At 40.6% G+C, this 25,485-nt stretch overlaps 1 protein-coding gene across 1 annotated transcript; it reads left to right on the forward strand.

Moving 5' to 3' along the window:
• Positions 1 to 272: 272 nt before the first annotated feature.
• oprk1 (opioid receptor, kappa 1) lies at positions 273 to 24,119 on the forward strand. Its single transcript, XM_055634078.1, has 4 exons — positions 273 to 794; positions 980 to 1,250; positions 9,529 to 9,881; positions 19,014 to 24,119. Exons 2-4 carry the CDS (start codon positions 988 to 990, stop codon positions 19,538 to 19,540), a joined length of 1,143 nt encoding a protein of 380 aa, XP_055490053.1. The 5' UTR covers positions 273 to 794; positions 980 to 987; the 3' UTR covers positions 19,541 to 24,119.
• Positions 24,120 to 25,485: the final 1,366 nt, after the last annotated feature.

Here is a 25,485-nt window from a genome sequence, read left to right on the forward strand (position 1 = left end):
AGGCAACGAATTATTTTCTTTGGGGAGAAATTCATAGGGATTTGAAAGTAATATTGTAACAATAATACACCAGGGAAATAAAACAGACAACAAATCAAATACATCAACGGTAGGCAAAAATGCTGGAGAAACTCAGCGGGTGAGGCAGCATCTATGGAGCGAAGGAAATAGGCAACGTATCGGGCCGAACCACTTCTTCAGACTAATTCAAATACATCAATGTTAGCCATGCGGGTCCTCGTTTAAAAGGAATGTTTGATTTTTTTGTTTTTCTTAAAAATCAGGTTTTGGGAGGTTAGTAATAAAATAGAGGAAGAAATAAACTGTTAAATGCAGTCCGAGGATGCTGAAGTCCATTGAATGATCACTGTCGCGGCGAACGATAAGTGCGTGTATCGACTGATAAAATGCATGTTTCATCATGAAATAAATACTTGAAGTGCATTCATTAAAATGCTTCTTTTTGGCAAGCTGCGAGAAAGCGACGATCGGTGAAGTAAAAGTGCGGTTTCGCAGAAGATAAACCAAACTCTTCGTCTCAAATAACCGCCCCCAGAGATCCACGTCCATGATCAGCGTCACCGAGCCGATGTCACGTTGGATTTCAGTTGCTGCATCCGAGTGGTAGCGGGCAGAGAGAATGTGCTGAGAACACGCTACCAGTGTCACATTTTGCAGCAAGGATATCTTGCCCTTCATACCTCATCTGCATCCACCGAAAGTTCAGAATGTAATAGGCTTCTCTCCGCACCGTTCAGTATTAAAGCTCCCTCTCTCATCTCTTCAATCACTTGGTAAGAATTGTCAGTCGGGCATAACTTTGCTTCATTTCCCGTGGGCTGATCATACATTTGTGTCCTGCACCTTTTGTTCACATAAGCTTGTTTATTCACTGATGAATCTTGCTTGTTTTTCTTTGTTCTAATTCTAATGGCCCCATTCTCATTGTTAGTTTGCTTCTACTTATTTTTGTTTACAGGTTCGACTATGGGCACCGCGGTGGTAATCGCAAGCGAAGACATGGGTTCTAAGTGCATGTTACACTCCTCGGAGGAATGCAGCCCTACGTTACCCCAAAACAGCACTTTCCCAAACATCTCTTCCTTTTGGGAAAACAACACCGATTTCTTTGACTTTCACAGGGAGGACACCGTGGGCACACTAATCCCAATCATCATCACCGCTGTCTACTCAGTGGTTTTTGTAGTGGGTTTAGTGGGCAACTGTCTGGTTATGTACATGATCATCAGGTAAGGGGGCTTTCTTTCGTTTCTCAGTTTCTGGTAGCAATTCCGCAGTTTGCAAGTAAGTTGCTGAAATAGATTGGAGAAGATAAATGGAGTGAAGGTCTAAAACTAGAGACATAATAACTGCTAAGTGCTGGTAAAATACCGACAGGAACACGGTTTGATGCAAAAGCTTCGATGTAAAATAAACAATAGTCAAAAGTATGGCTTTTGTGGGGTTGGATATGGATGGCTGGTAACAGAATGTACGTTATTGTCGCGGAATATTGCGCGTACAGCAACTATGGTACTTACTTTATCATTAGCAAAAAAAAAGTCAGAATGTTAAAATGACTCCACGGGGTTAGGGCAATATTAAAATGATGCATTTTTAATGTAACCACGCCAACCAACGGCTTGTTTTAGAATTGTAATGCCTTCAGATGGCCGAAACCGGTAGTTCGTGTGCACTGACGGATTAGTCCTAATGTTGTCACACATTTATTTAGTAACTCAACGGGACAGGCAGCATCTCTGGAGAGAAGAAATGGGTGACGTTTCGGGTCGACACCCTTCTTCAGACCCGCAACGCCACCTCTTCCTTCTCTCCAGATGCTGCCTGTTCCGCAGAGTTACTCCAGCTTGTTGTGTCTATCTTCGGTATAAACCAGCATCGGCAGTTCCTTCCTATACATTACTTAAGATCGATATTGACACTGCCGTAAAAACATCATTCGTTTTGAATGGGGAGAGTTGAAAGTGGATTAAAGAGACGCCTGTATTTTCCACAAAGCTTGAAACAGAAAATGTTTGAAGGACTCAGCGTTAGGCAACATCTGAAGAAAGCCTATCGATTTGGAATAGCGACATAAATTGTATTTCTCCCGCAGAGGTGCTTAAAATACAATGTCTGAAACAATATCTGTTTAAATTGAAGATGTGTTAATTTACATCAGGAGTTGACAAGTGAAGTAAATCTATTTTATGTTTGATGCTATAAAATTGGCAGCATACAAGTGTTTGTATAAAGGAACAGGTAGTGCTGCATGTACAAAACCTGTTCACCACCATGAAGACTAACTTCTCAATTATGTTAAAACATGGTTATCGTGTTTTTTTAAATATAAATATCCACTCAATATCCCAGCAATCCAAATTCCTAGTGCAGATGTTCAACTAATAACTATCTAATAACTAATAACTAACGTGATAGGGGTTATTTCAACTGCTGTCAGGTTTTATGCTTTTCCAAACCTGGGAGATCTGCCTTAAAATGATGTTGAGGGGCACCACTGTGGAAAGGCAAGGCTATCTGTTGTAATTTCCATGCATGACTGTAACTGGACGAAGGTCGCACTTGTTTCAGGTGAGAGATTTGCACAAATATGCAATTTTCAAGTACAGACAATTATGATACCCCCACCGGTACACAAAATAATGGCACCTTTTGTCTTTATGAAAAAAACATCATAACCGATGGTCAACACACATCCACACACACATTCCACAAAGTGCTGGAGTACAATCAATCAATCAATCAATCAATCAGTTTTATTCGTCACATTGCAAATAAAGTGCAAGTGAAATGAATTTGTCAGCAGCGGTACAATGAGAAAGAATACACAATACACAATAAAAATTTAACACAAACATCCACCACAGCATTCATGACTGTGGTGGAAGGCACAAAAACAGGCCAGTCCTCCTCCATTTTCCCCCGTGGTCGGGACCTCAACCTTCCGCAGCCGTTGCTGCGGGCGTCCAGATGGTAAAAGGACAAAGTAAAAGTCAAGGTAAGTCCAGTATCGGCTCCTCCCCACCGGAGACCGCAGCTTCAGGCTGGTGTAGGCCGCAGGCCTGCGGTCATAGATTTAAAGTTCCCGCCACAGCCAGAAGCACCGCAGACTGCAGGGCCGGCGATCTGGAGCTCCTCTCCAGGGATCCCTGGCGAGGGACCCCGCTCCTGATGGTAAGTTGCCACGGCGCCCGCGGTAGAAGTTGGCCGCGGGCTAGCATTCGGAGCTTCTTCTTCCCCCCGGGTCCCCCACGAGGGATCCCGGGCTGCGGACGCTGCGCCAGCTTGAGCTCTGCAGACCGCAGCTTCAGGCTGCCGGCTGCCGCGGGCCAGCGAAACGGAGCGCTCCCCTCCGGCGAGCCCCAGCGAGGGCTCGTCCGCTCCATGCCGAGAGTCCACGCTGCACCCGCCGCTGAAGTCCCGGGCGCGCCTCCGGGAAAGGCCGCCCGATCCTTGCTGTTAGGCCACGGGGGAGGTGACCTGGAAAAAGTCGCCTCTCCATGGAGGAGGCGATCAAAGCGGTTTTCCCCTCCCCCCCCCCCCCCCCCCCCCCCCCCCCCCCCCACCCCCCCCCCAGACACACAGAGAGACATTAAAAGCATACATTAAAACATACTAAAAAAACAAAAAAAGTAGACAGGGCGCCGGCTTGCAGCGCCCCCACGTAACTCCAGGGGTCAGGTCCCATCTGAAGAGGGAATGGATAGGCGATCCATTTCCCTGCTCAGATGCTGCCTGACTCGCTGAGTTACTCCAGCATGTTGTGTTTTGCCCAAGATTCCAATTGAGTGGTTTTGCGTTGCCTTGTTCTTTGTGGGTCCATTGAAGAAAGTTCAGAAAAATCCGATTTTTGTCTAACGAGATAGGTGGAATGGTCACTATTGATGGTCATAAGGTCATGTGATAGGAGTAGAATTAGGCCATTCGGTCCATCAAATCTACTCCACCATTCAATCATGGCGGATCTATCTCTCCCTCCTAAACCCATTCTCCTGTGTTCTCCCCCTAACCTCTGACACCTGTACTAATACAAAATCTATCTATCTCTGCCAGAAATATCCACTGACTTGGCCTCTACACCCTTCTGTGGCAAAGAATTCCACAGATTCACCACCCTCTGACTAAATAAATTTCTCCTCGTCTCCTTCCTAAAAGAGATGGGCCAAATTGCCTAATTCTGCTCCTATCCCTTATGACATGACTAATGACTTCACAACCCTTTCTCACAGTTAATAGTAGTCTTTAGAGAGTGAAGCCTCTTACCGACATTGATTTCTGGAGTTTAATTTAAGCATTATACACTTCTATACCAACTATTTATTTGGGCGGTATTCTCTTTGTCTTCAGGGTAAGTGGGATGAGTGGCATATACCCATATATTTTCAATAATTAGAGGATATATTTTTAGTCTGTGCTATTTTTAAAGTTGTTGATTAATTGTATTGATGCTGTTGCCTTCTAGTGTATTTTATATACTTCCTTTAACAAGTCCCATATACATTATCAATCATATGGTTGGTTGGTTCCCAGTAAAACAGATGCATGAAGAGATGATAAACAGGGAATATATGCATCAGTAGCAGAAATAAACAGCTGGAAGAAGGCAAAAGGCGAGTGACACTAAACAACCAATCAGGCCAACCTACTAAAAGTGAAAAGACAATTTAATTATTGAACTCCTTTTGAAACATCTGTCGTCTACTGTTTGTGACTTCATTTTGGAAATTCAAGAAATCCAAAGTATGATGTTGTAAAATTGAAAATGTGATAAATGCACCCTTCATAAAATTGAATAAACATAATTCACGAGGTGGCCTTTGAATATTGTCATCAGTGTTTTCACATGAAGCATAGAACTATGATCCTACAGTAGTCTTTTATTCAAAATCCTACAGTAGTCTTTTATTCAGCCGGGGAAAAAAAATTATCTTCAGTTCTGAAGAAAAACTTGAAGGGAAAATGCCAAATTTGTTCCAGTGAAGGTCAGGCTCTTGTTGCTGATGCATGGCCAGCAGTTCCTCCTGTACAGTTACAATGCTAGCATCAAACCATCATTATCACCTGCTCATAACAAGCAGGACAAATCCGATCCCTCAATCAACAAAATGATATCAGCAGTGCATATTCAATCAACACCAGCAGTGCATATTCACCAACATCAGCAGTGCATATTCACCAACATCAGCAGTGCATATTCACCAACATCAGCAGTGCATATTCACCAACAGCAGCAATGCATATTCACCAACATCATGCTCAATGTTTTGGATTTTGGATTTTGCCAGGGTCACCCTACTCCAGACCATCACAGGCTCGGTCCAAATGTCGATCAAAGAGCTATATATTGGAGAGGAGGTGAGAGTGACTGCCCTTGACATCAAAGCAGAATGTGAATGAGTATAAACTTCAATCTCTGGCAAAATCAAAGGCGGTGGATATCCAGGGATAATAATAGACTGTTTGCACAAATGAAGATGGTGATTAAAATTCAATCATCCCAGTCTCAGGTTAATGCTGCAGGACGTTTTCAGATCAGTTTCCCAGGTCCATCAGTTGCCCTTATCATTTCATGATGGTTGCACAGTTCTGATCAAAATTTCACTGAAAATAAAGCAGTGGCAAATAACTCTTGGCAAATAACTTTTCTGCCATGAAAACGACAAGCAATGTCCAAATCAAACAAGGTAGTGTTTCATTATTGCCAAGTGCTTCACAACCAACATTCTGGGGTTCACCTTCGACCCACGAGCTGATGAATACTGTTAGAAGAGCAGGTCCCATGTATATGCACCCTCACGTAAGTGAATCATTTCTTCACCGACCCAAATCTTTACATCATTATTGACTGACATCCAATCCATCCCACTGCATAAACATTGCCTCTGCTACCGGTGCACTATGACTACAATGTGTGCCATGTACAAAATGCACTGCATATTCACCAACATCAGCAGTGCATATTCACCAATACCACTCTAACAGCACCTCACAAGTCGGTGACCTTTACACCACCAAGAAGGGCAGTGCAGCAGGTGCATGAGGCCTTTGATATGGTGTGTGTACAGGCTGAACAAAATAGGAGCCAATGGTTTTAGAAGTAAGATACCAGCATGGATAGAAGATTGGCTGAATGGCAGAATCGTAACATTATCTCACAAAGTAAGGACCCACATTTCTTCCTCAGGTCCATTGCCATCTCTGGGGTCTGTTATTTATAAATAATATTAAAATAGCAAAATAAAATCACATTCTCACAATATTATTTATATCAGACTATCCACAAATTAGAAAGACTTTACAAGAAGACATGTCAGTGCTGGGTGAATTTATTGTGGTTCAAAAGTGTAAAGGGCAATGCAAGTGTTTCTTTTTTCAAATAACACTTTGTCTATTTTTTACAATTTGTCTCATGCAGAGACCAGCTGCAAGTATATTCTCTATAATTCGATTAAGAGGGCAAAAGTCATCTTAGGGCACCAGTGGTAAATAAATATGGGAACATCAAATTACATTGAAGTGGCTAGAATCCTTTTTCTAGAAAGCAACTACAACTTAGAACATGAAACATAGAACAGTGTGGCACAAGAACAGGCTCTTGAGCCCACAATGTCTGTGCCAAACATGATGTCAAGACCATCTCTTATTTACCTGCGCATAATCCATGCCCCCATTCCCTGCATGTCCATATGCCTATCCAAAAGCACCTTAAATGTCACTATCATATCTGCCTCAACCATCAACCGTGGCAGCACATTCAAGTGCCTCACCACCCTCTGTGTAAATAAATTGCACGAGCATCTCCTTTAAACTTTAAATCTCACCTTAAAGCTGTGCCTTCTAGTTTGATTATTCCATCCTTGGAAACGTGTTCTGACTTTCTACCCTATCTATGTTTTGTATAATTTTATATACGTCTATCAGGTATCCTTACAACCTGCTGCGTTCCGTAGAAAACTATGCAGGTCTGTCCAACTTAGCAATGGACATTCTCCTGTGTATTTAGTGATAGCATCCAGAGAAGTTTCTCTTTCCCAAAGGTTTTATTTTCATTCAAATAAGGTAAGAAATTTCAGGACTTACAATGAATTCATTATTTAAAACAATGTAGAACCATAGTATCCCAAGAAAAACACAAACTTTTCAAATGTGTGAACTTATAATGATAAATAAAACGCAATCTGTTAGAGGATATCAGCGGGTCAGGCAGCTCTATGGAGTGAATGGACAGACCATGTTACGGTCAGGATCCTTCTTCGGATGTCATTAGTCCATTCTCTCCCAAGATATTGCCTGACCGGTTGAATTCCTCCAGCCCTTTGTGTTTTGCTCAAGATTCAAGCATTGGCAGTGTTTTGTTGATGAATACCCTGTCAATAATATTTCTTCCCATTAGCTCTAATTTTTCTCTCTGATTCACTGAGATAGACTTTACATGTCCAGGCCAATTAATCAGATTGCTGTCTAGTCAACAAATCAGTCTGGTCTGGCTGACGATCAGACAAGAGGAAATCAAGATATATGGGGAACCAGCAGGAAAGTAGAGCTGAGGCTTAAATCAAATCAGCCACAAACTTATTGAATGTCATAGCTAGCTCCAAGAACTGAAAGGCCTGCACCTACTTCTACTATTTCTTATCCTTTTACAAATATCTATTTGAAAATGAATCAGCAAGTCATAACTGTAGAATTCTATTAAAATACCAAACAATTGAACTTAATTTTGAATTTTCCTTTTTTATAGATATAATCCGAATGTTAATTGCCTTAATGTTGAACTAATTGTGCTGGAAAAGTCTTAATTAATCCCTGTTTCCCCATCACCTTTAGTTGACAACATTAACATTGCAAGTTTCTGAAGGTTAAAATGTACTTTCTTAATATATTAAAAGATAATAAGTTCATACAAAATTCTGATGCCTTCGGCATTGATTGTACATTTTATTTATGTAGTAACTACTCTGAGAGCTGCAAATATGTGGTGGGATCTCTGCCACTGCTCCATAAAGTGGGTTCCATCTAATTAAAGGGGTTGGAAATAGAACTTGGAAATAGTCATTGATCAATCACAAGCCTAGAGCGATACCTATCTTCTGGTAAATGACCAGTGGTCCTCAACATTGTGTCTGCGCGTCCATCATAGTGTGCAATAGAATACCACATTAAATGGTAAGATGCTGCAATGTTCTTTTGGAGACATTTAAAGCAAAAAGACTGTGCGGTGCTTGGGATTATAGATTATTCCTCTTGAAAAATTAACAATTTTAAATCCCCCTGGCGAATGCCGAAGTACGTTTGGGCCAAGTGTAAAATCTAGTAAAGTGGTTGAAGCTAATAATCTTTTGTTCAAAAGAATATTACTCTGGCCTTGGAGCTAATGTGGAAGTATGGGTTTCACATTACAGGAATATATATATGAAGACAAACATCTTATTTTCCTTGCCATTTTTCTCTCTAAACTCAAAAAAAAATTGTTATTGCATTCTACTCCTCTTTCAATTCTATCATCTTTCATATTTTGATTATTTAACAATGTGCTTTCCATTTCATTCCAAATTCACAGGCAGTTCTTGCTAAAAATCACCAATGATAATGGTTTGAACTGAGAACATGACCTTCTTGACCTCTCTTGACATTTGTCTCCATACTCTTTTATGGCCAAGCTTCATTCTTCTGCTTCTAGCTTCCTTTCTTAGCTTTTCTGGTGTTATCAGTTTATCTTCTTTATTGATGGTGAGCATCTATCCTACTGCCCTGCTCAGTCATACCTGGCATGTCTCCAGGCTCATGCTTGCCTCTTTGCCATTGAACACATACTATCCTTTGGTAATACACTTCATGAAAATGAACCACTATATATATTGCTGACTGTTTCTTTCAACCACCCCACTTGGTTCCTCAATTGCAACTCTGCTGAGTAATGCAACAAATTGTGTTATTTCACAGATAACCAAAGACAAAAAAATGGCAGGCAGATATTATTCCTTGACCAAATTAGATCTAAAATTGCAATAATGCTTGCACCATTGAAAGGGATATTTCAACCCCTTCACCATAAGAACATTAACTATTAAAAAACTCTCACTTCAATCTGAGGTGAAGTTTGATTTAGCAGAATGCTTGATGAGAAGAACTTTGTAAAGGCAGGAACTGCAGATGCTGGTTTAAACTGAAGACAGATGCAAAAAGCTAGAGTAACACAGCAGGCCAGGGAGCATCTCTGGAGAAGGAATAGGTGACGTTTCGGGTTGACACCCGAGTCTGAAGAAGGGTCTCGACCTGAAACGTCACCTATTCCCTTTCTCCAGAGATGATGCCTGCCCTGCTGAGTTACTCCAGCTTTTCATGTCTGTCAAGAAGAACTTTGTTATGGGCAAGTTTGTTAGTATAAACTATAATGACTTTTACTTAACTAACTTAATCATTAGAACTGATTGAACCACTTATTTTGCATGAGCTAAGATTAGTCAGAGAAATTAATAAAGACTGCCCTATGTATTTATTTTTCAGATACACCAAGATGAAGACTGCCACAAATATCTACATTTTCAATCTTGCTGCAGCAGATGCTCTTACCACAAGCACAATGCCATTCCAGAGTGCTTACTATTTAATGGGGTCATGGCCTTTTGGCGATGTGCTGTGTAAAATAGTAGCCTCCATTGATTATTACAACATGTTCACAAGCATCTTCACGTTGACAATGATGAGTATTGATCGATATATAGCTGTGTGCCATCCAGTGAAGGCATTAGATTTCCGCACTCCTTTAAATGCCAAAATAGTAAATGTTTGCATCTGGCTCATTGCCTCTGTTATTGGTGTACCCGTTATAGTGCTGGGGACCACAAAGATAAGTAATGGTGAGTATCAAAACTGTAATCAAAGCAAAGTTAATTTGTTGCAAAGTATTAACAAAGTCTGATGTCTATTGCAGCGAGCTTAATTTTTCCCAAATGAAAGTTCTTCCAAATTTTTTTGTTGACTGACATGTTTTTTATGAAGAGTAAATCATTGATTCATTTTTTGAACAAATTAAAAGCAAATGTAGCAGCCCAAGTGACATTTCACTTCAATTTATAGAGTTTATTTATTAACAATTTAAAGTTGTATTGTGTCATTCACTGTCTCTGATCATTTTAGAGTATTTTAAAGGCAATAAAGTACTTTAGAAGTGTGGTCCCAGTTGTGAGGTTTGATAGAAGGAAGCCAATTTGCAGATCCCACAGATGGCAACAGAATGAATGATCAGAACATCTATTTAAATTAATGATCAATTTTGGTTTTATTCATTTTTTGGACATTGTCCAAAGCAACGTTTACATCCACCCGATATCTCAACTGTAAACCTGTCTATCTGATGCTGCAGTATTCTGGTAGAGTGCTATATAGTTTGTGTGCTGGGGACTCTAGAATGCGCTTGAACCTGCTTCATTGTAGGGTTGTGCAGTAACCTCTGCCAGTGAGGCAAATCTAGCATTGTTCAAAACGTATCCAAGAAAGTCACCATGTTTGATATTCTATTACACAATCCCAGAGACTTGAGCAGAAAAATCGAGACAAATGTGGATGTAAAACTTTGATAACTTGATTTTGAAGAGGAGCAAAGGAATCTTTATGAAAATTTATCTTTCAATGACAAAAGCATTATTTTGTCATTATTTCATTGCTTTTTGTGGGGGCTTTACATTACATAAATACTGTAGCTGCCGCATTGCAACAGTAAGTTAAAAAAAAAACCTCAATTGACAAGTAACACACTGAATCATGGAATTCAACTTTTATTTCTGGGCTGTGAATTGTTATCAAACTTAGATCTAAGTGAGGATCATTTTCATAAATTGTTTCACAGGAGCTCTGTGGAATAATAATAAGAAATAGACTCCCATTTATTATTGGACACCATTTCTCCAACCAAATATCCATCATATCATTTATATTTTTCTGTAGAGAAGCTAATGTTATCTAGAAATTGGAATATGTAGCATCTTTTTTTAGGTACCAAGGCCACAAAATTCTAATTTATCTGGAGTAATCTACTCCATGATTATTATACGCCTGTCCCACTTAGGCGACTTTTTAGGCGACTGCAGGAGACTATGCAGTCGCCACATGTTCGCTAATGGTTGCCGGGGGGTCGTCTACATGGTCATGAGGAGTTCCCACATTTTGGGAACTAGTCGCGGCCTCGTTATGATCACCGTGAATTATTCAACATGCGACTATAATGAAGCCACCATGGAGAGTAGCAAGAATTCTTCAGCTGTAAATGGGTTGCCAGGAGGTCCTAATGGGTTGCCAGGAGGCTGTAAGGTTCTCTGGCTTCCTAAAAGTTGTCTCCACTGCTTCTCCCCCCTCCCCCCCCTACCCCCCCTTCTTTTAAAGAACTTACCATACACTGTGCTTTAGCCGTCTTTTTACAGCACCCCCCTTCCTGTGCATCGCGGTGCGTGTCTGTTTCACCTTGGATTTGCATTGCCCTGTCCCCCGCCTGCAAAATGGACTGGTGAAGGAAGCGGTGTGTGTGTGTGTGTGTGTGTGTGTGTGTGTGTGTGTGTGTGTGTGTGTGTGTGTGTGTGTGTGTGTGTGTGTGTGTGTGTGTGTGTGTGTGTGTGTGTGTGTGTGTGTGTGTGTGTGTGTGTGTGTGTGTGTGTGTGTGTGTGTGTGGTGTGTGTGTGTGTGTGTGTGTGTGTGTGTGTGTGTGTGTGTGTGTGTGTGTGTGTGTGTGTGTGTGTGTGTGTGTGTGTGTGTGTGTGTGTGTGTGTGTGTGTCACCATGTGTGTGTGTGTGTGTGTGTGTGTGTGTGTGTGTGTGTGTGTGTGTGTGTGTGTGTGTGTGTGTGTGTGTGTGTGTGTGTGTGTGTGTGTGTGTGTGTGTGTGTGTGTGTGTGTGTGTGTGTGTGTGTGTGTGTGTGTGTGTGTGTGTGTGTGTGTGTGTGTGTGTGTGTGTGTGTGTGTGTGTGTGTGTGTGTGTTATCAAACTGTGTGTGTGTGTGTGTGTGGTGTGTGTGTGTGTGTGTGTGTGTGTGTGTGTGTGTGAATAATTATGTGTGTGTGTGTGTGTGTGTGTGTGTGTGTGTGTGTGTGTGTGTGTGTGTGTGTGTGTGTGTGTGTGTGTGTGTGTGTGTGTGTGTGTGTGTGTGTGTGTGTGTGTGTGTGTGTGTGTGTGTGTGTGTTGTGGGGTGTGTGTGTGTGTGTGTGTGTGTGTGTGTGTGTGTGTGTGTGTGTGTGAATTGTGTGTGTGTGTGTGTGTGTGTGTGTGTGTGTGGTGTGTGTGTGTGTGTGTGTGTGTGTGTGTGTGTGTGTGTGTGTGTGTGTGTGTGTGTGTGTGTGTTGTGTGTGTGTGTGTGTGTGTGTGTGTGTGTGTGTGTGTGTGTGTGTGTGTGTGTGTGTGTGTGTGTGTGTGTGTGTGTGTGTGTGTGTGTGTGTGTGTGTGTGTGTGTGTGTGTGTGTGTGTGTGTGTGTGTGTGTGTGTGTGTGTGTGTGTGTGTGTGTGTGTGTGTGTGTGTGTGTGTGTGTGTGTGTGTGTGTGTGTGTGTGTGTGTGTGTGTGTGTGGTGTGTGTGTGTGTGTGTGTGTGTGTGTGTGTGTGTGTGTGTGTGTGTGTGTGTGTGTGTGTGTGTGTGTGTGTGTGTGTGTGTGTGTGTGTGTGTGTGTGTGTGTGTGTGTGTGTTCCACTCTGACTGTCACCGTTCCAGTTGCCGGTTTTTCAGCCGACTGCGGGCAACTTGTCAGTCGGCAGCAGTCCGCTGAAAAATCGCCTAAGTGGGACAGGCCCATTAATCGGTGGAAATTCACTGGACATTTCTGTCCATTAGCCATATTCATACACTTGATTTTTAATCATTATCAAGTACTCATGTTTGTGCATGCATAATTTGGAGATCAAAGCATCGCACATTAGCCATCGTAGAAGTGTTGTAGTAAATAGAACTATTTTATCGCTTTTTTGGTAACTAAAATGACATCTTGCTGACACAGGAAAAATGAATGGGTAGTTTCAGATCTTACAATGGCTTGCAAGTACTTTTCGAAATTTGTGCAGGTAACAGGACTGTTATGTAGAACACCATTAATGTTTGAAGATGTGATTTTGTTGCTTGCATCTGTCAGAGGCACCTTACAGTAAATGCCAACAGACCTCCTTTTGCTGCACTATCATGCAAACTGATAATAGTAGTGGATGCCTGAGGAAAAACAACAAGAAGACCCACAACTTGAGTCAGAAGAGATTCAGGAGAAGAAGACCAAGAGAAAGGCAACGACTACTGTGAAATGAGTTGGAGGGTGGGGGTAAAGGGGGGGGGGGGGGGAAGGGGGGGGGGGGGGCGGGGGGGGGGGGGGTGGGAGGGGAGGGGGGGGGGGGATATCTGGTCATTGACCACTACCCCATACTCCAGCTGTGCAGAGGAGGATAAATACTCATAGATATAAGGGTTCTCTGATAGAGAAACACCTCCTGAGAAACCTGCAAAGCCATGATCTTCAATGGAAGCCAAAGGACCATATCCATTCCCCTGCCACCTCCACCAACATAGCACCAGGAAGCCCATGTAAAAAAAACATTAACATCTGCTTTGCTCTCCATTTGCATAGATTATATTATTGATAGAATGAATCTTTGCTTCAGCTATTTAACTGTCTGGTTACAATAGATCTGTATTTGCCAGCAATAGACAATAGACAATAGGTGCAGGAGTAGGCCATTCAACCCTTCGAGCCAACACCGCCATTCAATGTGATCATGGCTGATCATCCACAATCAGTACCCCGTTCCTGCCTTCTTCCCAAATCCCCTGACTCCGCTATCTTTAAGAGCTCTATCTAACTCTCTCTTGAAAGCATCCAGAGAACCAACCTCCACCGCCTTCTGAGGCAGAGAATTCCACAGATTCACAACTCTCTGTTTTTCCTTATCTCCGTTCTAAATGGCTTACCCTTATCTTAAATTGTGGCCCCTGGTTCTGGATTCCCCCAACATCGGGAACATGTTTCCTGCCTCTAGCATGTCCAAAGCCTTAACAATCTTATATGTTTCAATAAGATTCTTCTAAATTCCAGAGCCCAGCCATTTCATTCTATCAATATATGACAGTCCCACCATCCCAGGAATTAACCTGGTGAACCTACTCTGCATTCCCTGATAAATGGCACCTCACATAAAGAACCCAGAATTCATTATAAACCAAGCAATGTCTTGCCAGTATCCCCACTGTGAAGGAGTAGATATTGGTGTGCAGATCACATTGATGTATCATTTGAGGGCATGAAGTTTTCTCCTGATCGGCTCCATTGTGTGGAAATGCTTGTTGCTAGAGGAAGGAATTACAACCACCTCCTGTCAAGATCTTCTGATGGCTCTGACCTTCACTCTGATCACTCTAGAATGTTGCATTAAACTCACACCTGGCCTATTTCCCCTCGACCAAGATTTGGCTGCTTTGAGTGAAAGTGAGTGTTAGCATCTCTTTACCTTAATAATGGTCCTGGAAGTAGAAAAAGTTGCTCTTTTATCTTTTTGCTTTCCTTTCCATATTTTCAGCCATTGAACACTTCTTCTTCCTCTGCTTTTTCCAAATGCTGGTGAAAGGTCACGAACCAAATGAATAAGATGCCACACGATTGCCACCAGGTTTTCTGTTTTGTAACCATTTATTTTTATTTATTCATTGCAGTCAATCCTGATAGTTCGAGAGGGTATAGAATTGGTGCAGGTGTGCAAGGCCATGCTTGGATTTAAATCTAAAGTTTAAAAAAAATTAAACAGTGCTTTAACTGGCTACCAAAGGGCACATTGAATGGGCCATTGTAAACTATGGCGTAGACAGGAGATATTTGCATTGTCTCAAGCATTTTAAGACATGAAAATAATCAGGTTTGAAATACTTATGTCAGGGTCATAAAATCATGGATGAAATATGGGATATAACAATATTACAGACATCAAAGCAGTTGATACTGACAATAGAAAGGATATGGTTCGGTTCAGAATTAAGCAGTGCATAACAGTTCTGGGCTGCCTGCTTTGCACTCCACTGATGGGAAAGTAGGAGGATAAATTAAATGGAAAGGACGTAGAGAATATCATTGGGACCAAAGGGCTGCATCTTGTGGAGAAATGCTCACAGGGATGTGAGCTTGGATATGCAGCAATTTATGTGCAGTTGGAATGGGAAATCTGCCTGCTTCATCCACTTCATGTTAGACCTGCACTAGAATGGATCAACTTGAATGAATAGGTATGTCATCAAAATAGCCAGGCATTTGAGAATTTTAATTCTTAAATCAAGTGAGCTTAGCTAAACATTTTTTATTATTTCAAATGGTTTATGTACTTTAGCTTTTGCTGTTAACAAATGTGATATATTTTAATTGTTTCATAAGTTAATAATAATTTATGAACTTATGAAACAATTAAATTATATCATATTTGTTAACAGCAAAAGCTAAATCTGTTAAACCATCTTTAAGCAAATAAAAACATTTAGCTAAGGTCACTTAATTTAATAATTGAATATTCTTGAATGCCTTGCTCATTAATGTCTCATAACTTTGTTTGGATTATTTCAGGCATTCCAAACAAAATATGACTTTTGGCAGGTTTGACAGCTGGCTAAGCGGATGAGTGTGGCTTAGTTGGGAGTCAAAGTTTTCTCAAGCCATTTCATTGTGAGGGGAGAAATTGTCCACTAAGTGGCTGTGTAGAATACAAATGCACAGGACCCTGTCATCTGAATGATGATGGGGTCTTGGGCATGGATATGCTGTCACTTACCAGTAAAGGGAAGTGGAATGAAACAGGACTGCCAATTGACAATATTGGATTTGTAAATGTGAAATTCCAAGTTAGAGAGGTGATGCAGGCACAGCTGGGTATCAAAAGCATACATGCAAAACTAACTTGTGTTTTCATATAAATGTCATTGATGTGGGTGAGAAATAGAATTATGTTTTTTACACAAAGGCAGTGGGTGTATGGAATGAGCTGCCAGACGCGGTAATTGAGGCAGGCATTATCGCAACATTTAAAAAACATTTAGACAGGTACATAGATAGGGTAGTGTTCATGAGCCATGTTGATCGACGTGGGTAACTTGGGCCAAAGGGCCTGTTTCCATGCTGTATGACTGTAACCCGATGACTATCTCTTAAGACTGTTCGCTCAGTGGTAGATTGAATTAATATCTTTGATTACCGGATGACAAAAAATTGCTCATCATTTTTAAGCGCAATCAAAATGAAAATCGGGAATAGGATAATTGTATGACAGACTGTTGTAAGTACTTTCTTCAGATCAGTTGTGGAGACCTCATTTTGCTACAGTTCGTGTGCCTTCATCATCACAGCACAGTGTAACAAGAAGCATCCATTCCTTATAGAAACATAGAAACATAGAAATTAGGTGCAGGAGTAGGCCATTCGGCCCTTCGAGCCTGCACCGCCATTCAATATGATCATGGCTGATCATCCAACTCAGTATCCCGTACCTGCCTTTTCTCCATACCCTCTGATCCCCTTGGCCACAAGGGCCACATCTAACTCCCTCTTAAATATAGCCAATGAACTGGCCTCAACTACCCTCTGTGGCAGAGAGTTCCAGAGATTCACCACTCTCTGTGTGAAAAAAGTTCTCCTCATCTCGGTTTTAAAGGATTTCCCCCTTATCCTTAAGCTGTGACCCCTTGTCCTGGACTTCCCCAACATTGGAAACAATCTTCCTGCATCTAGCCTGTCCAACCCCTTAAGAATTTTGTAAGTTCTCTATAAGATCCCCTCTCAATTTCCTAAACTCTAGAGAGTATAAACCAAGTCTATCCAGTCTTTCTTCATAAGACAGTCCTGACATCCCAGGAATCAGTCTGGTGAACCTTCTCTGCACTCCCTCTATGGCAATAATGTCCTTCCTCAGATTTGGAGACCAAAACTGCACGCAATACTCCAGGTGTGGTCTCACCAAGACCCTATACAACTGCAGTAGAACCTCCCTGCTCCTATACTCAAATCCTCTTTGCTATGAAAGCCAACATGCCATTCGCTTTCTTTACTGCCTGCTGCACCTGCATGCCTACCTTCAATGATTGGTGTACCATGACACCCAGGTCTCGCTGCATCTCCCCCTTTCCCAATCGGCCACCGTTTAGATAATAATCTGCTTTCCCGTTTTTGCCACCAAAATGGATTATGATGTTCCGCATTACCTTTTATCCCTTTAAATAGAGGTGATTTCTTAAAACTTGATTTCTCTCAAAATTAAAATTAATAATTATCAGTTTAATTTCAAGCCAAAGGAGGGTGTGTGCAAAAGGCATTTATTATTGAGTTAAGTAATTTATTTATCTGTGACTATCTTGGTCAAGGATTGTTAAAGCCTTAATATATATATATATATTTGGATATGTTATGTTATAAAAAAAATATTTTTGCTGAATGAGCAATTGAGGCGTAATTTAAAAATAAATATTTTCTTTAGAGGTTTGAACACCAATGTTGTATATTGGAGATAGAAGACACAAATGTATCCTCTTTGATAATGCATCAAAAATTGAAAAAGGATACTTTCCCCTCTATTTATCTAGTTTTAATGAACATGTACATCATAAGCACAATGTAAAAAACTGTATACTTTGTCATTTCATTCATATTAATGAAAAAAGAGATCTATGCAGTATGCTCCCAGCTCACTTGCTGGTAGAATGGGTAAAGGAGGGTTGAATTAATGATGGGTAGGTAAACAGTAAATTAATGACTATTTTTATTTGTGTAAAAGTTTAAATCTTATGATTCATCGCTAAAGAGGAAAAAGTGAGATCATAAACAGATACATTTAGATATCTCTGACTTTTAGTCACTTCTCTTGACTGATATGTAAATTCCAATCTCCTCTTTGGTAACAAGAATTGAATCGTGAGGATTGAACAGTCATTAATAAATCATAAATAGATGGTGTATATCATTTTCAATTTCCAAGTAAATGTCATTTCATTTAGTTAAAGAAATGAAAGTGTGAGGAAAGAAACAGAACTATTGCTGTAATTTGATTTTTTTTAAATAACATCTGATGTTATGGCTCTGAAGATAGTTTCCAAATGTTTCCATGTGTTCTCCAAAAACACTTTGAAACGGTTCTGCAGGGAAGGATTTACATTCTAATTAGCCTTAGTTGAAACCTGCCACCAAATGCTAAAAGGCTGAACAGTACTATTATATCAATAGTAATTATAAACAATTACCAAAAGCCTTATGAAACGACACCTCAGTTTGAATTCCCATTAACCAAAGATCAGATCAATATTTGTTTTTAATTGAAGACTACTCTGAAAATTTACAATGAAATTTAACAGTTGCTAAAGCGAATATACTGTCCTCTTGCTGGATATGTATTAATTTCCCATCAATATCCCAATTTTAAAAAATGGAACAAGATTTATTGGATTATTAGTTAAATGGACATTGTATTTAGTACAAGGTAGACAAAAATTGTCTACTGGTGAAACTCAGCGGGTTAGGCAGCAAATATGGAGTGAAGGAATAGGCGATGTTTCAGGTCGAGACCCTTCTTCTTCTATTTCTTATGTGCTTTTTTTCTAGACAGAAAAGTGCCGGTATGCATATTAATTAAAAATTAAGCCACATTTATGAGCAATTTTATCCATCAATATACTCCTGTTTTGATTTTGTGACCAATCAACTTCTAATTTTATAAACAAACTAAAACATATTAAGATATTAAATCAAATAAAAAAAGTAAGAGCTTGAAAACGTTTTAGAGACTCCGTTTCTACTGTACAAGTACGTACTGTCACAAAACAGTACAGTTTAGTACAATTTGATCTACTGTTTTCCTGCTGTGTTTGTTTATATTAGAATGAAGAAATCTCAAACCCCTCCCACCCCTAAATAAACGGAATAGATGTAATAGTTAGATGTATTAGTTCTGAACCTATTAAAATATATATTTAGTTATAACTACTGGCTTTTATTTTTTGTTATTTAACAGATGGCATTGAATGTGCATTGCAGTTTCCAAATCACTACAATTACTGGGACGCAGTACTGAAAATCTGCGTGTTCATCTTTGGCTTTGTCATACCAATTTTCATCATCTCTGTATGCTACAGCTTGATGATAATGCGTCTGAAGAGTGTGAGACTGCTATCTGGCTCCAGAGACAAAGATAGGAATCTGCGCCGAATCACACGGATGGTTCTCATTGTTGTTGCAGTTTTCATCATCTGCTGGACTCCCATTCATATTTTCCTGTTGGTCGATTCTGTGGTAAATGTGCCAAACACTTCAGCAGTATCTGCCGGCTATTATTTTTCGGTTGCACTTGGATACACCAACAGCAGTCTCAACCCCATTCTCTATGCTTTTCTTGATGAAAATTTTAAAAGATGCTTCAAAAACTTTTGTTGTTCTTCAGGGCTGAAGTTGGAATTGCAGACCAGTGGCAGAGTAAGGATCGCCACGCAGAATGCCGCAAAGTTTTGTGATAACATAGGGAACTCCAACCAAGACGTATGACTAGGAGTGGAAATGTCATCTTTCTCACCAGGAGTTAGAGATGACATCCAAAGTATAGCACTGACTCAAATTACTTCTGCAGTTTAGTTTTTGGGTGGATGTGGCCGTTCGGTAGTATGTAATAGTTTTTGGTGGATGTGGAGCGTATGTTTCCACTAAACAGCACTGTTTGAAAATGAAGGGTGGCCCTTAAGACAGATGAGGGGAATTTATTTTGAGAATCATAGATACTCTCTTTCTCAAAAGACAATGCAAGTAGAACCATAACTTTTGTAAGGTAGGGTTAGATGGATTCCACTGATGGTAAACTGAAATACTGAGATAAGAGTATGGTCATATCAACCACAATCGCATTAGGTGTTACAGTAGATGTGAGTACCCTTTTAGTGTTCATATATAAGAGATTGTCATCAGATTGTACAGAAAGCTGGGTTTTATTTTGATACCCTTATTCTCAGCACAAAATCACACACACTTGCCATTTAACCATCTTAGCTGTATAATTAGCATTTATTCTAAATTGGTACTCAACATTCCCATTTCATGGGAAATGGAGCATCAAATTAATTTGGCAGGCATTTTATAGTGATTGCTGCAATGGTTATAATTGGAATCATTGTGCATGTGATTCCAATGTTTTTTTCAGGAGCTGCCATGTCAGATAAAGCAAAGAGCAAATGACATGTTTGTGATGTTTAGAGATACAGCATGTAAGCAGGTCCTTTGGCCAATCAAATCCACACTGACCATCGATCTCCAGTTCATATACATTTAATGTTATCCCACCTTCACATCTGCTCTCTACGCTTTAGGAGGAATTTTACAGAGGTCAATTAAGCTACAAACCCACACATCATTGAGATGTGGGAGGAAACCAGAGCACCCAGAGGAAACCCCATGCAGTCACAGGTAGAATGTGCAAACTCCACACAGGTTGTCAGGATCAAACCCGGGTCTCTGGTGCTCTGAGGTAGTGGCTCTACCAGCTGCATCAAGGTGCCGCAAATCCTGCTGATCTAGGCCTATTGCCTCTGGTCTGTGACCATGGGCTCCGCACATCTATTTGCCTGCTGCATGTGAATGGCCTATTCTAATGGCCCACAGCATTGCAGACTACAGTGGCATGACCTGTGCACTCACAAGACCTTTAATGGTGGAGTGAGAAAACTCTGCCCTGAAAATGCTATCGACAGAGGTGAAAATAACTTAATTTTCCAATTGCTGTGATCATATTATTAATATTACTGAGTTAACCCATTTGTACACATCATGCTGATTACATTTTTTGAGTCATAGAGTCATAGAGTGATACAGTGTGGAAACAGACCCTTTGGCCCAACTCGTCCACATCGGCCAACAAAGTCTCAGCTACATTAGTCTCACTTGCCTGCGCTTGGTCCATATTCCTCCAAACCTGTCCTATCCATGTAGCTGTCTAATTGTTTCTTAAACAATGTGATAGACCGAGCCTCAACTACCTCCTCTGGCAATTTGTTCCATACACCCACCACCCTTTGTGTGAAAAAGTGACCCCTCGGATTCCTATTAAATCTTTTCCCCTTCACTGTGAACCTATGTCCTCTGGTCCTTAATTCCCCCACCCTGGGCAAAAGACTCTGAGCATCTACCCAATCTATTCCTCTCATGATTTTGTATAACTCTATAAGATCACCCCTCATCCTCCTGCACTCCATGGAATAGAAACCCAGCCTACTCAACCGCTTTGTATAGCTCACACCCTCTAGTCCTGGCAACATCCTCATAAATCTTTCCTGAATCCTTTCAAGCTTGACAATATCTTTCCTATAACATGGTGCCCAGAACAGAACACAATATTCTAAATGTTGTCTCACCAACGTCTAGTACAACTGCAACATGACCTCCCAACATCTATATTCAATACGCTGACTGATGAAGGTCAAAGTGCCAAAAGCCTTTTTGACCACCTTATCTACCTGCGACTCGTCCTTCAAGGAACCATGCACCTGTACTACTAGATCCCTCTGCTCTACAACACTACCATTTACTGTGTAGGTCCTGCCTTTGTTCGTCGTCCGAAAATGCAACACCTCACTTTTCTGCATTAAATTCCATCAACTATTCCTCTGACCACCTGGCCAATCGATCCCAATCCTGCTGCAATATTTCACAACCATCTTCGTTATCTGCAAAACCACTAACTTTTGTATCTTCAGCAAACTTGCTAATGTTTATCATCTATATCCATATCATTGATGTAGATGATAAACAGTCACGGGCCCAGCGCCAAACTCTGAGGCACACTACTAGTCACAGTCCTCTAGTTTGAGAAGCAACCTTCCATCATAACCCTCTGCTTCCTTCCATGGACCCAATTTGCTATCCATTCAACTATCTCTCCTTGGATCCCATGCGATCTAACCTTTCAGAGCAGCCTACCGTGCGGCTCCTTGTCAAATCCTCCTCCGAGGACGGTGGAGGCAGGTTCTCTGGATGCTTTCAAGAGAGAGCTAGATAGGGCTCTTAAAAATAGTGGAGTCAGGGGATATGGGGAGAAGGCAGGAACAGGGTACTGATTGGGGATGATCAGCCATGATCACATTGAATGGCGGTGCTGGCTTGAAGGCCGAATGGCCTAATACTGCACCTATTGTCTATTGTCTATTGTCTAAATGCCTTACTGAACTCCATGTATACAACATCTACAGCTCTGCCTTCATCAACCTTTTTGGTCACATCTTCAAGAAAATCAATCAGATTTGTGAGACACAACCTCCCATGTACAAAACCATGCTGACTATCCCAAACCAGCCCTTGCCCATCCAAATGCCTGTATACTCTATCCCTCAGAATACTCTCCAGTAACTTCCAACTACAGTTGTTAAGCTCACCGGCCTATAGTACCCAACATTTTCCTTGCAGCCCTTCTTGAAAAGAGGCACAACATTTGCCACCCTCCGATCCTCTGGCACCTCTCCTGTATTTAAGGACAACTCGTAAATTTCAAACCAGGGCTCCCGCAATTTCCTCTCTAGTTTCCCACAATGTCCTAGGATATATTTTAAATAATGTAATGTCTATTGTCTATTTTTATTGGTATGAGATCTGGGTTCAATCCTGACCTCAGGTGTAGTTTGCACATTCACCCTGCGATCGATTGGGTTTCCTCTGGGTACTCCGGTTTCATCCCACATCACAAAGATGTGCGGGCTTGTAGATTAATTGGCCTCTGTTAATTGCCCCAGGTGTGGTGGGAGTGCATGTGAAAGTGAGATAACATTGAACGAGTGTGAATGGGTGATTAATGGTTGATGTTAACTCTGTGCGCCAAAGGACCAGTTTTCATGCTGTATCTTTCAATCAATTCAATCTACAAACAACTAAAGATATATTGGGGAGCACCTAAGAAAATACTCAAATAAAAACAAATAATTTTCAGAAGATCTTACCAACTCCTATAATCACACACCTATAATCTGCATTAAAATGCCTTTGAGCATTCATGAATAGAGATTCAAAAAATATAGCAGACATTGCCAAAAGAAAATCTAGTCTGAATCAGCAAAACAAAATCTATATTCTTCAAACAGCATCGATAGTAAAGCTTGAACAAAATGGACATAACATTTATCAGGAACTATTTTGTAAACTTCAATCACAAGTCAGGAGGGAAATCAACATTTCCACCCACTATGTAAAGCAACATTTTGTATCAGTCTCAAATTCTCAACTCTATAACTTCCTATTCCAGATATATTGAACTGTAATTTTGAAAATGAAAATAATCTGCAAACTTTCAAGTATTTTATTTCCTGTTAAATAATGTAGCATATTCATATATTTAAATATTCCTCACCTAATTATAGTGAAGGGTTACATAATCAATTTGTGTTATGTAACATGATTGACAATACTGTTGTAATGCTCAGAATTATGAGTGCGCTTTAGGCATATCGCGAAAATTTATTTTTCTGATGTTGCAAATATTTGGTTATTTAGATGTAAGTAAATACTTTGTTACTCTATAGTTATGTTCTGAATTGTGTGTTGTTCTGGTTTATAAAGTGATTGTGAAATTGTAAGTAAATAAAAATGAGACTTCTATGTATTAGTTGTTTCTTTCTGCAGTGCATCATTTTAAGACACATTTTGTGGCAGCATTAGAGCTAAAAAAGGGACAAAGGAGTAAGAGGCATCAGAATAGTTGGGATGTTAAGATTTCCAGTGATCCCGGATCTCACTGAAAGTTGGAAAAATGCAACCAAACCATACATTACTCACTCAAGTTAGTTTGCTATGTGTCAGTGATGGAGTGTGTGAATGGTTGTGGTTGGGGTGCCTATCAAACAGGCTGCTTTGTCTTGTAACTTGAAAAGCTTCTTGAATTCGGCAAGTGGAGAGTATTCTATCACATTACTGACTTGAACCTTGCGAATGGTGGATAGGTTTTGGGAAGTCAGGAGCTGAGTTACTCTCTGCTGAACTCCTAGCCTCTGGTCCACATTTGCAGTCAGATTATCTAAATAACTGTCCCAGTTCAGTTTCTGATCAGTGGATTATTTATCGCGGAGGATTCAGTGATGATAATACTGTGGATGTACGTGGGATTCTAGACCACAGCCACAGCCTATGTCAAAATTGGAAAAATGTACTCTCTGCATCTAATCTTTGGTTTGTTGTGCTGTGTCGAATAAAGATAGCATTACAAACAACTGCAATTTTTGTTTAATTAGAAGTACCGCCAGGATAACAAGCACCTGAGTGCAGGGTGTACTGCCGCCTGTGGGCTCGCACCAGGAACATTACTGTGTTCTCATGGGACAACTGCAAGACATTGTACTTCCAGGTATTAACACTTTCTGGAAACGAATGGAATATGTCAGCGGTACACTATGGAGAACCGTGTTAACTAAGTAAGTCCTTGCACTTACCCCACCCTTGTGCTTCCAGTAAAGGAAGAGGTGAGATGACACAAGTTCAGTTCAGTTTAGTTTATTGTCACGTGTACCGGGGTACAATGAAAAGCTTTTGTTGTGCGCTAACCAGTCAGCAGAAAGGCAATACATGGTTACAATTGAGACATTTACAGTGTAGTTACACGATAAGGAAATAACGTTTGGTGCAAGGTAAAGCCAGCAAAGTCCCATCAAGGATAGTCCGAGGGTCATAAAAGAGGTAGATAGTAGTTCAGGAATGCACTCTGGTTGTGGTAGGATTAATCCATTGCCTGATAACAGCTGGAAAGAAACCCCCAGAACCTGGTGGTGTGCATTTTCAGTCTTTATTCAATTGTACATGCAAATAGCAAATTTCTTCCTCCAGCAGCAGCCACATTAAGTGAGATATATACGAGTTAAGAGCCACAAGAATCACTTAACGGCAATAAACACATTTTGCCTCGTTCTGTGGCTGGAACAATTGGATGACCAGTCAGACTGGCATCTGTGAAACAGGTAGGTTTCACGCATAGGTCCTTAATGCAGATTAAGATCCTGCATCAGGATGAAGCTATACCTGAAATACAAAACATTTCTTGTAAATATAAACCCGCTGAGTTTGGTTTTTGCTCCAGATTTCAACATCTTCAGCCTCTTGTAACTCAATTTAGCTTCACTTTAGACTAACCCAGCCATTTTATGCCCTCACTTTATTGCACAGCTGTGGAAGTTTAATTCCCTAATTGGGTTAACTAATTTATTTTTGAATCTTTGATAATCTTTGCACCAACTCCTCGGAGACAGCTGTTCCCAGGCCATCACCACTTGCTGCATAAAAATAAATGTTTTTCAACTTCCCATTGCACCTTTTTCCCCTTTGTGGCCAGTTTTCAACCAACGAATGGGAAAACCATATAACCATATAACCATATAACCATATAACCATATAATAATTACAGCACGGAAACAGGCCATCTCGGCCCTACAAGTCCGTGCCGAACAATTATTTTCCCTTAGTCCCACTTGCCT

Source organism: Leucoraja erinacea, chromosome 4 (genome assembly GCF_028641065.1).
Source record: "Leucoraja erinacea ecotype New England chromosome 4, Leri_hhj_1, whole genome shotgun sequence".
NCBI classification, from domain to species: Eukaryota; Metazoa; Chordata; class Chondrichthyes; order Rajiformes; family Rajidae; genus Leucoraja; species Leucoraja erinaceus.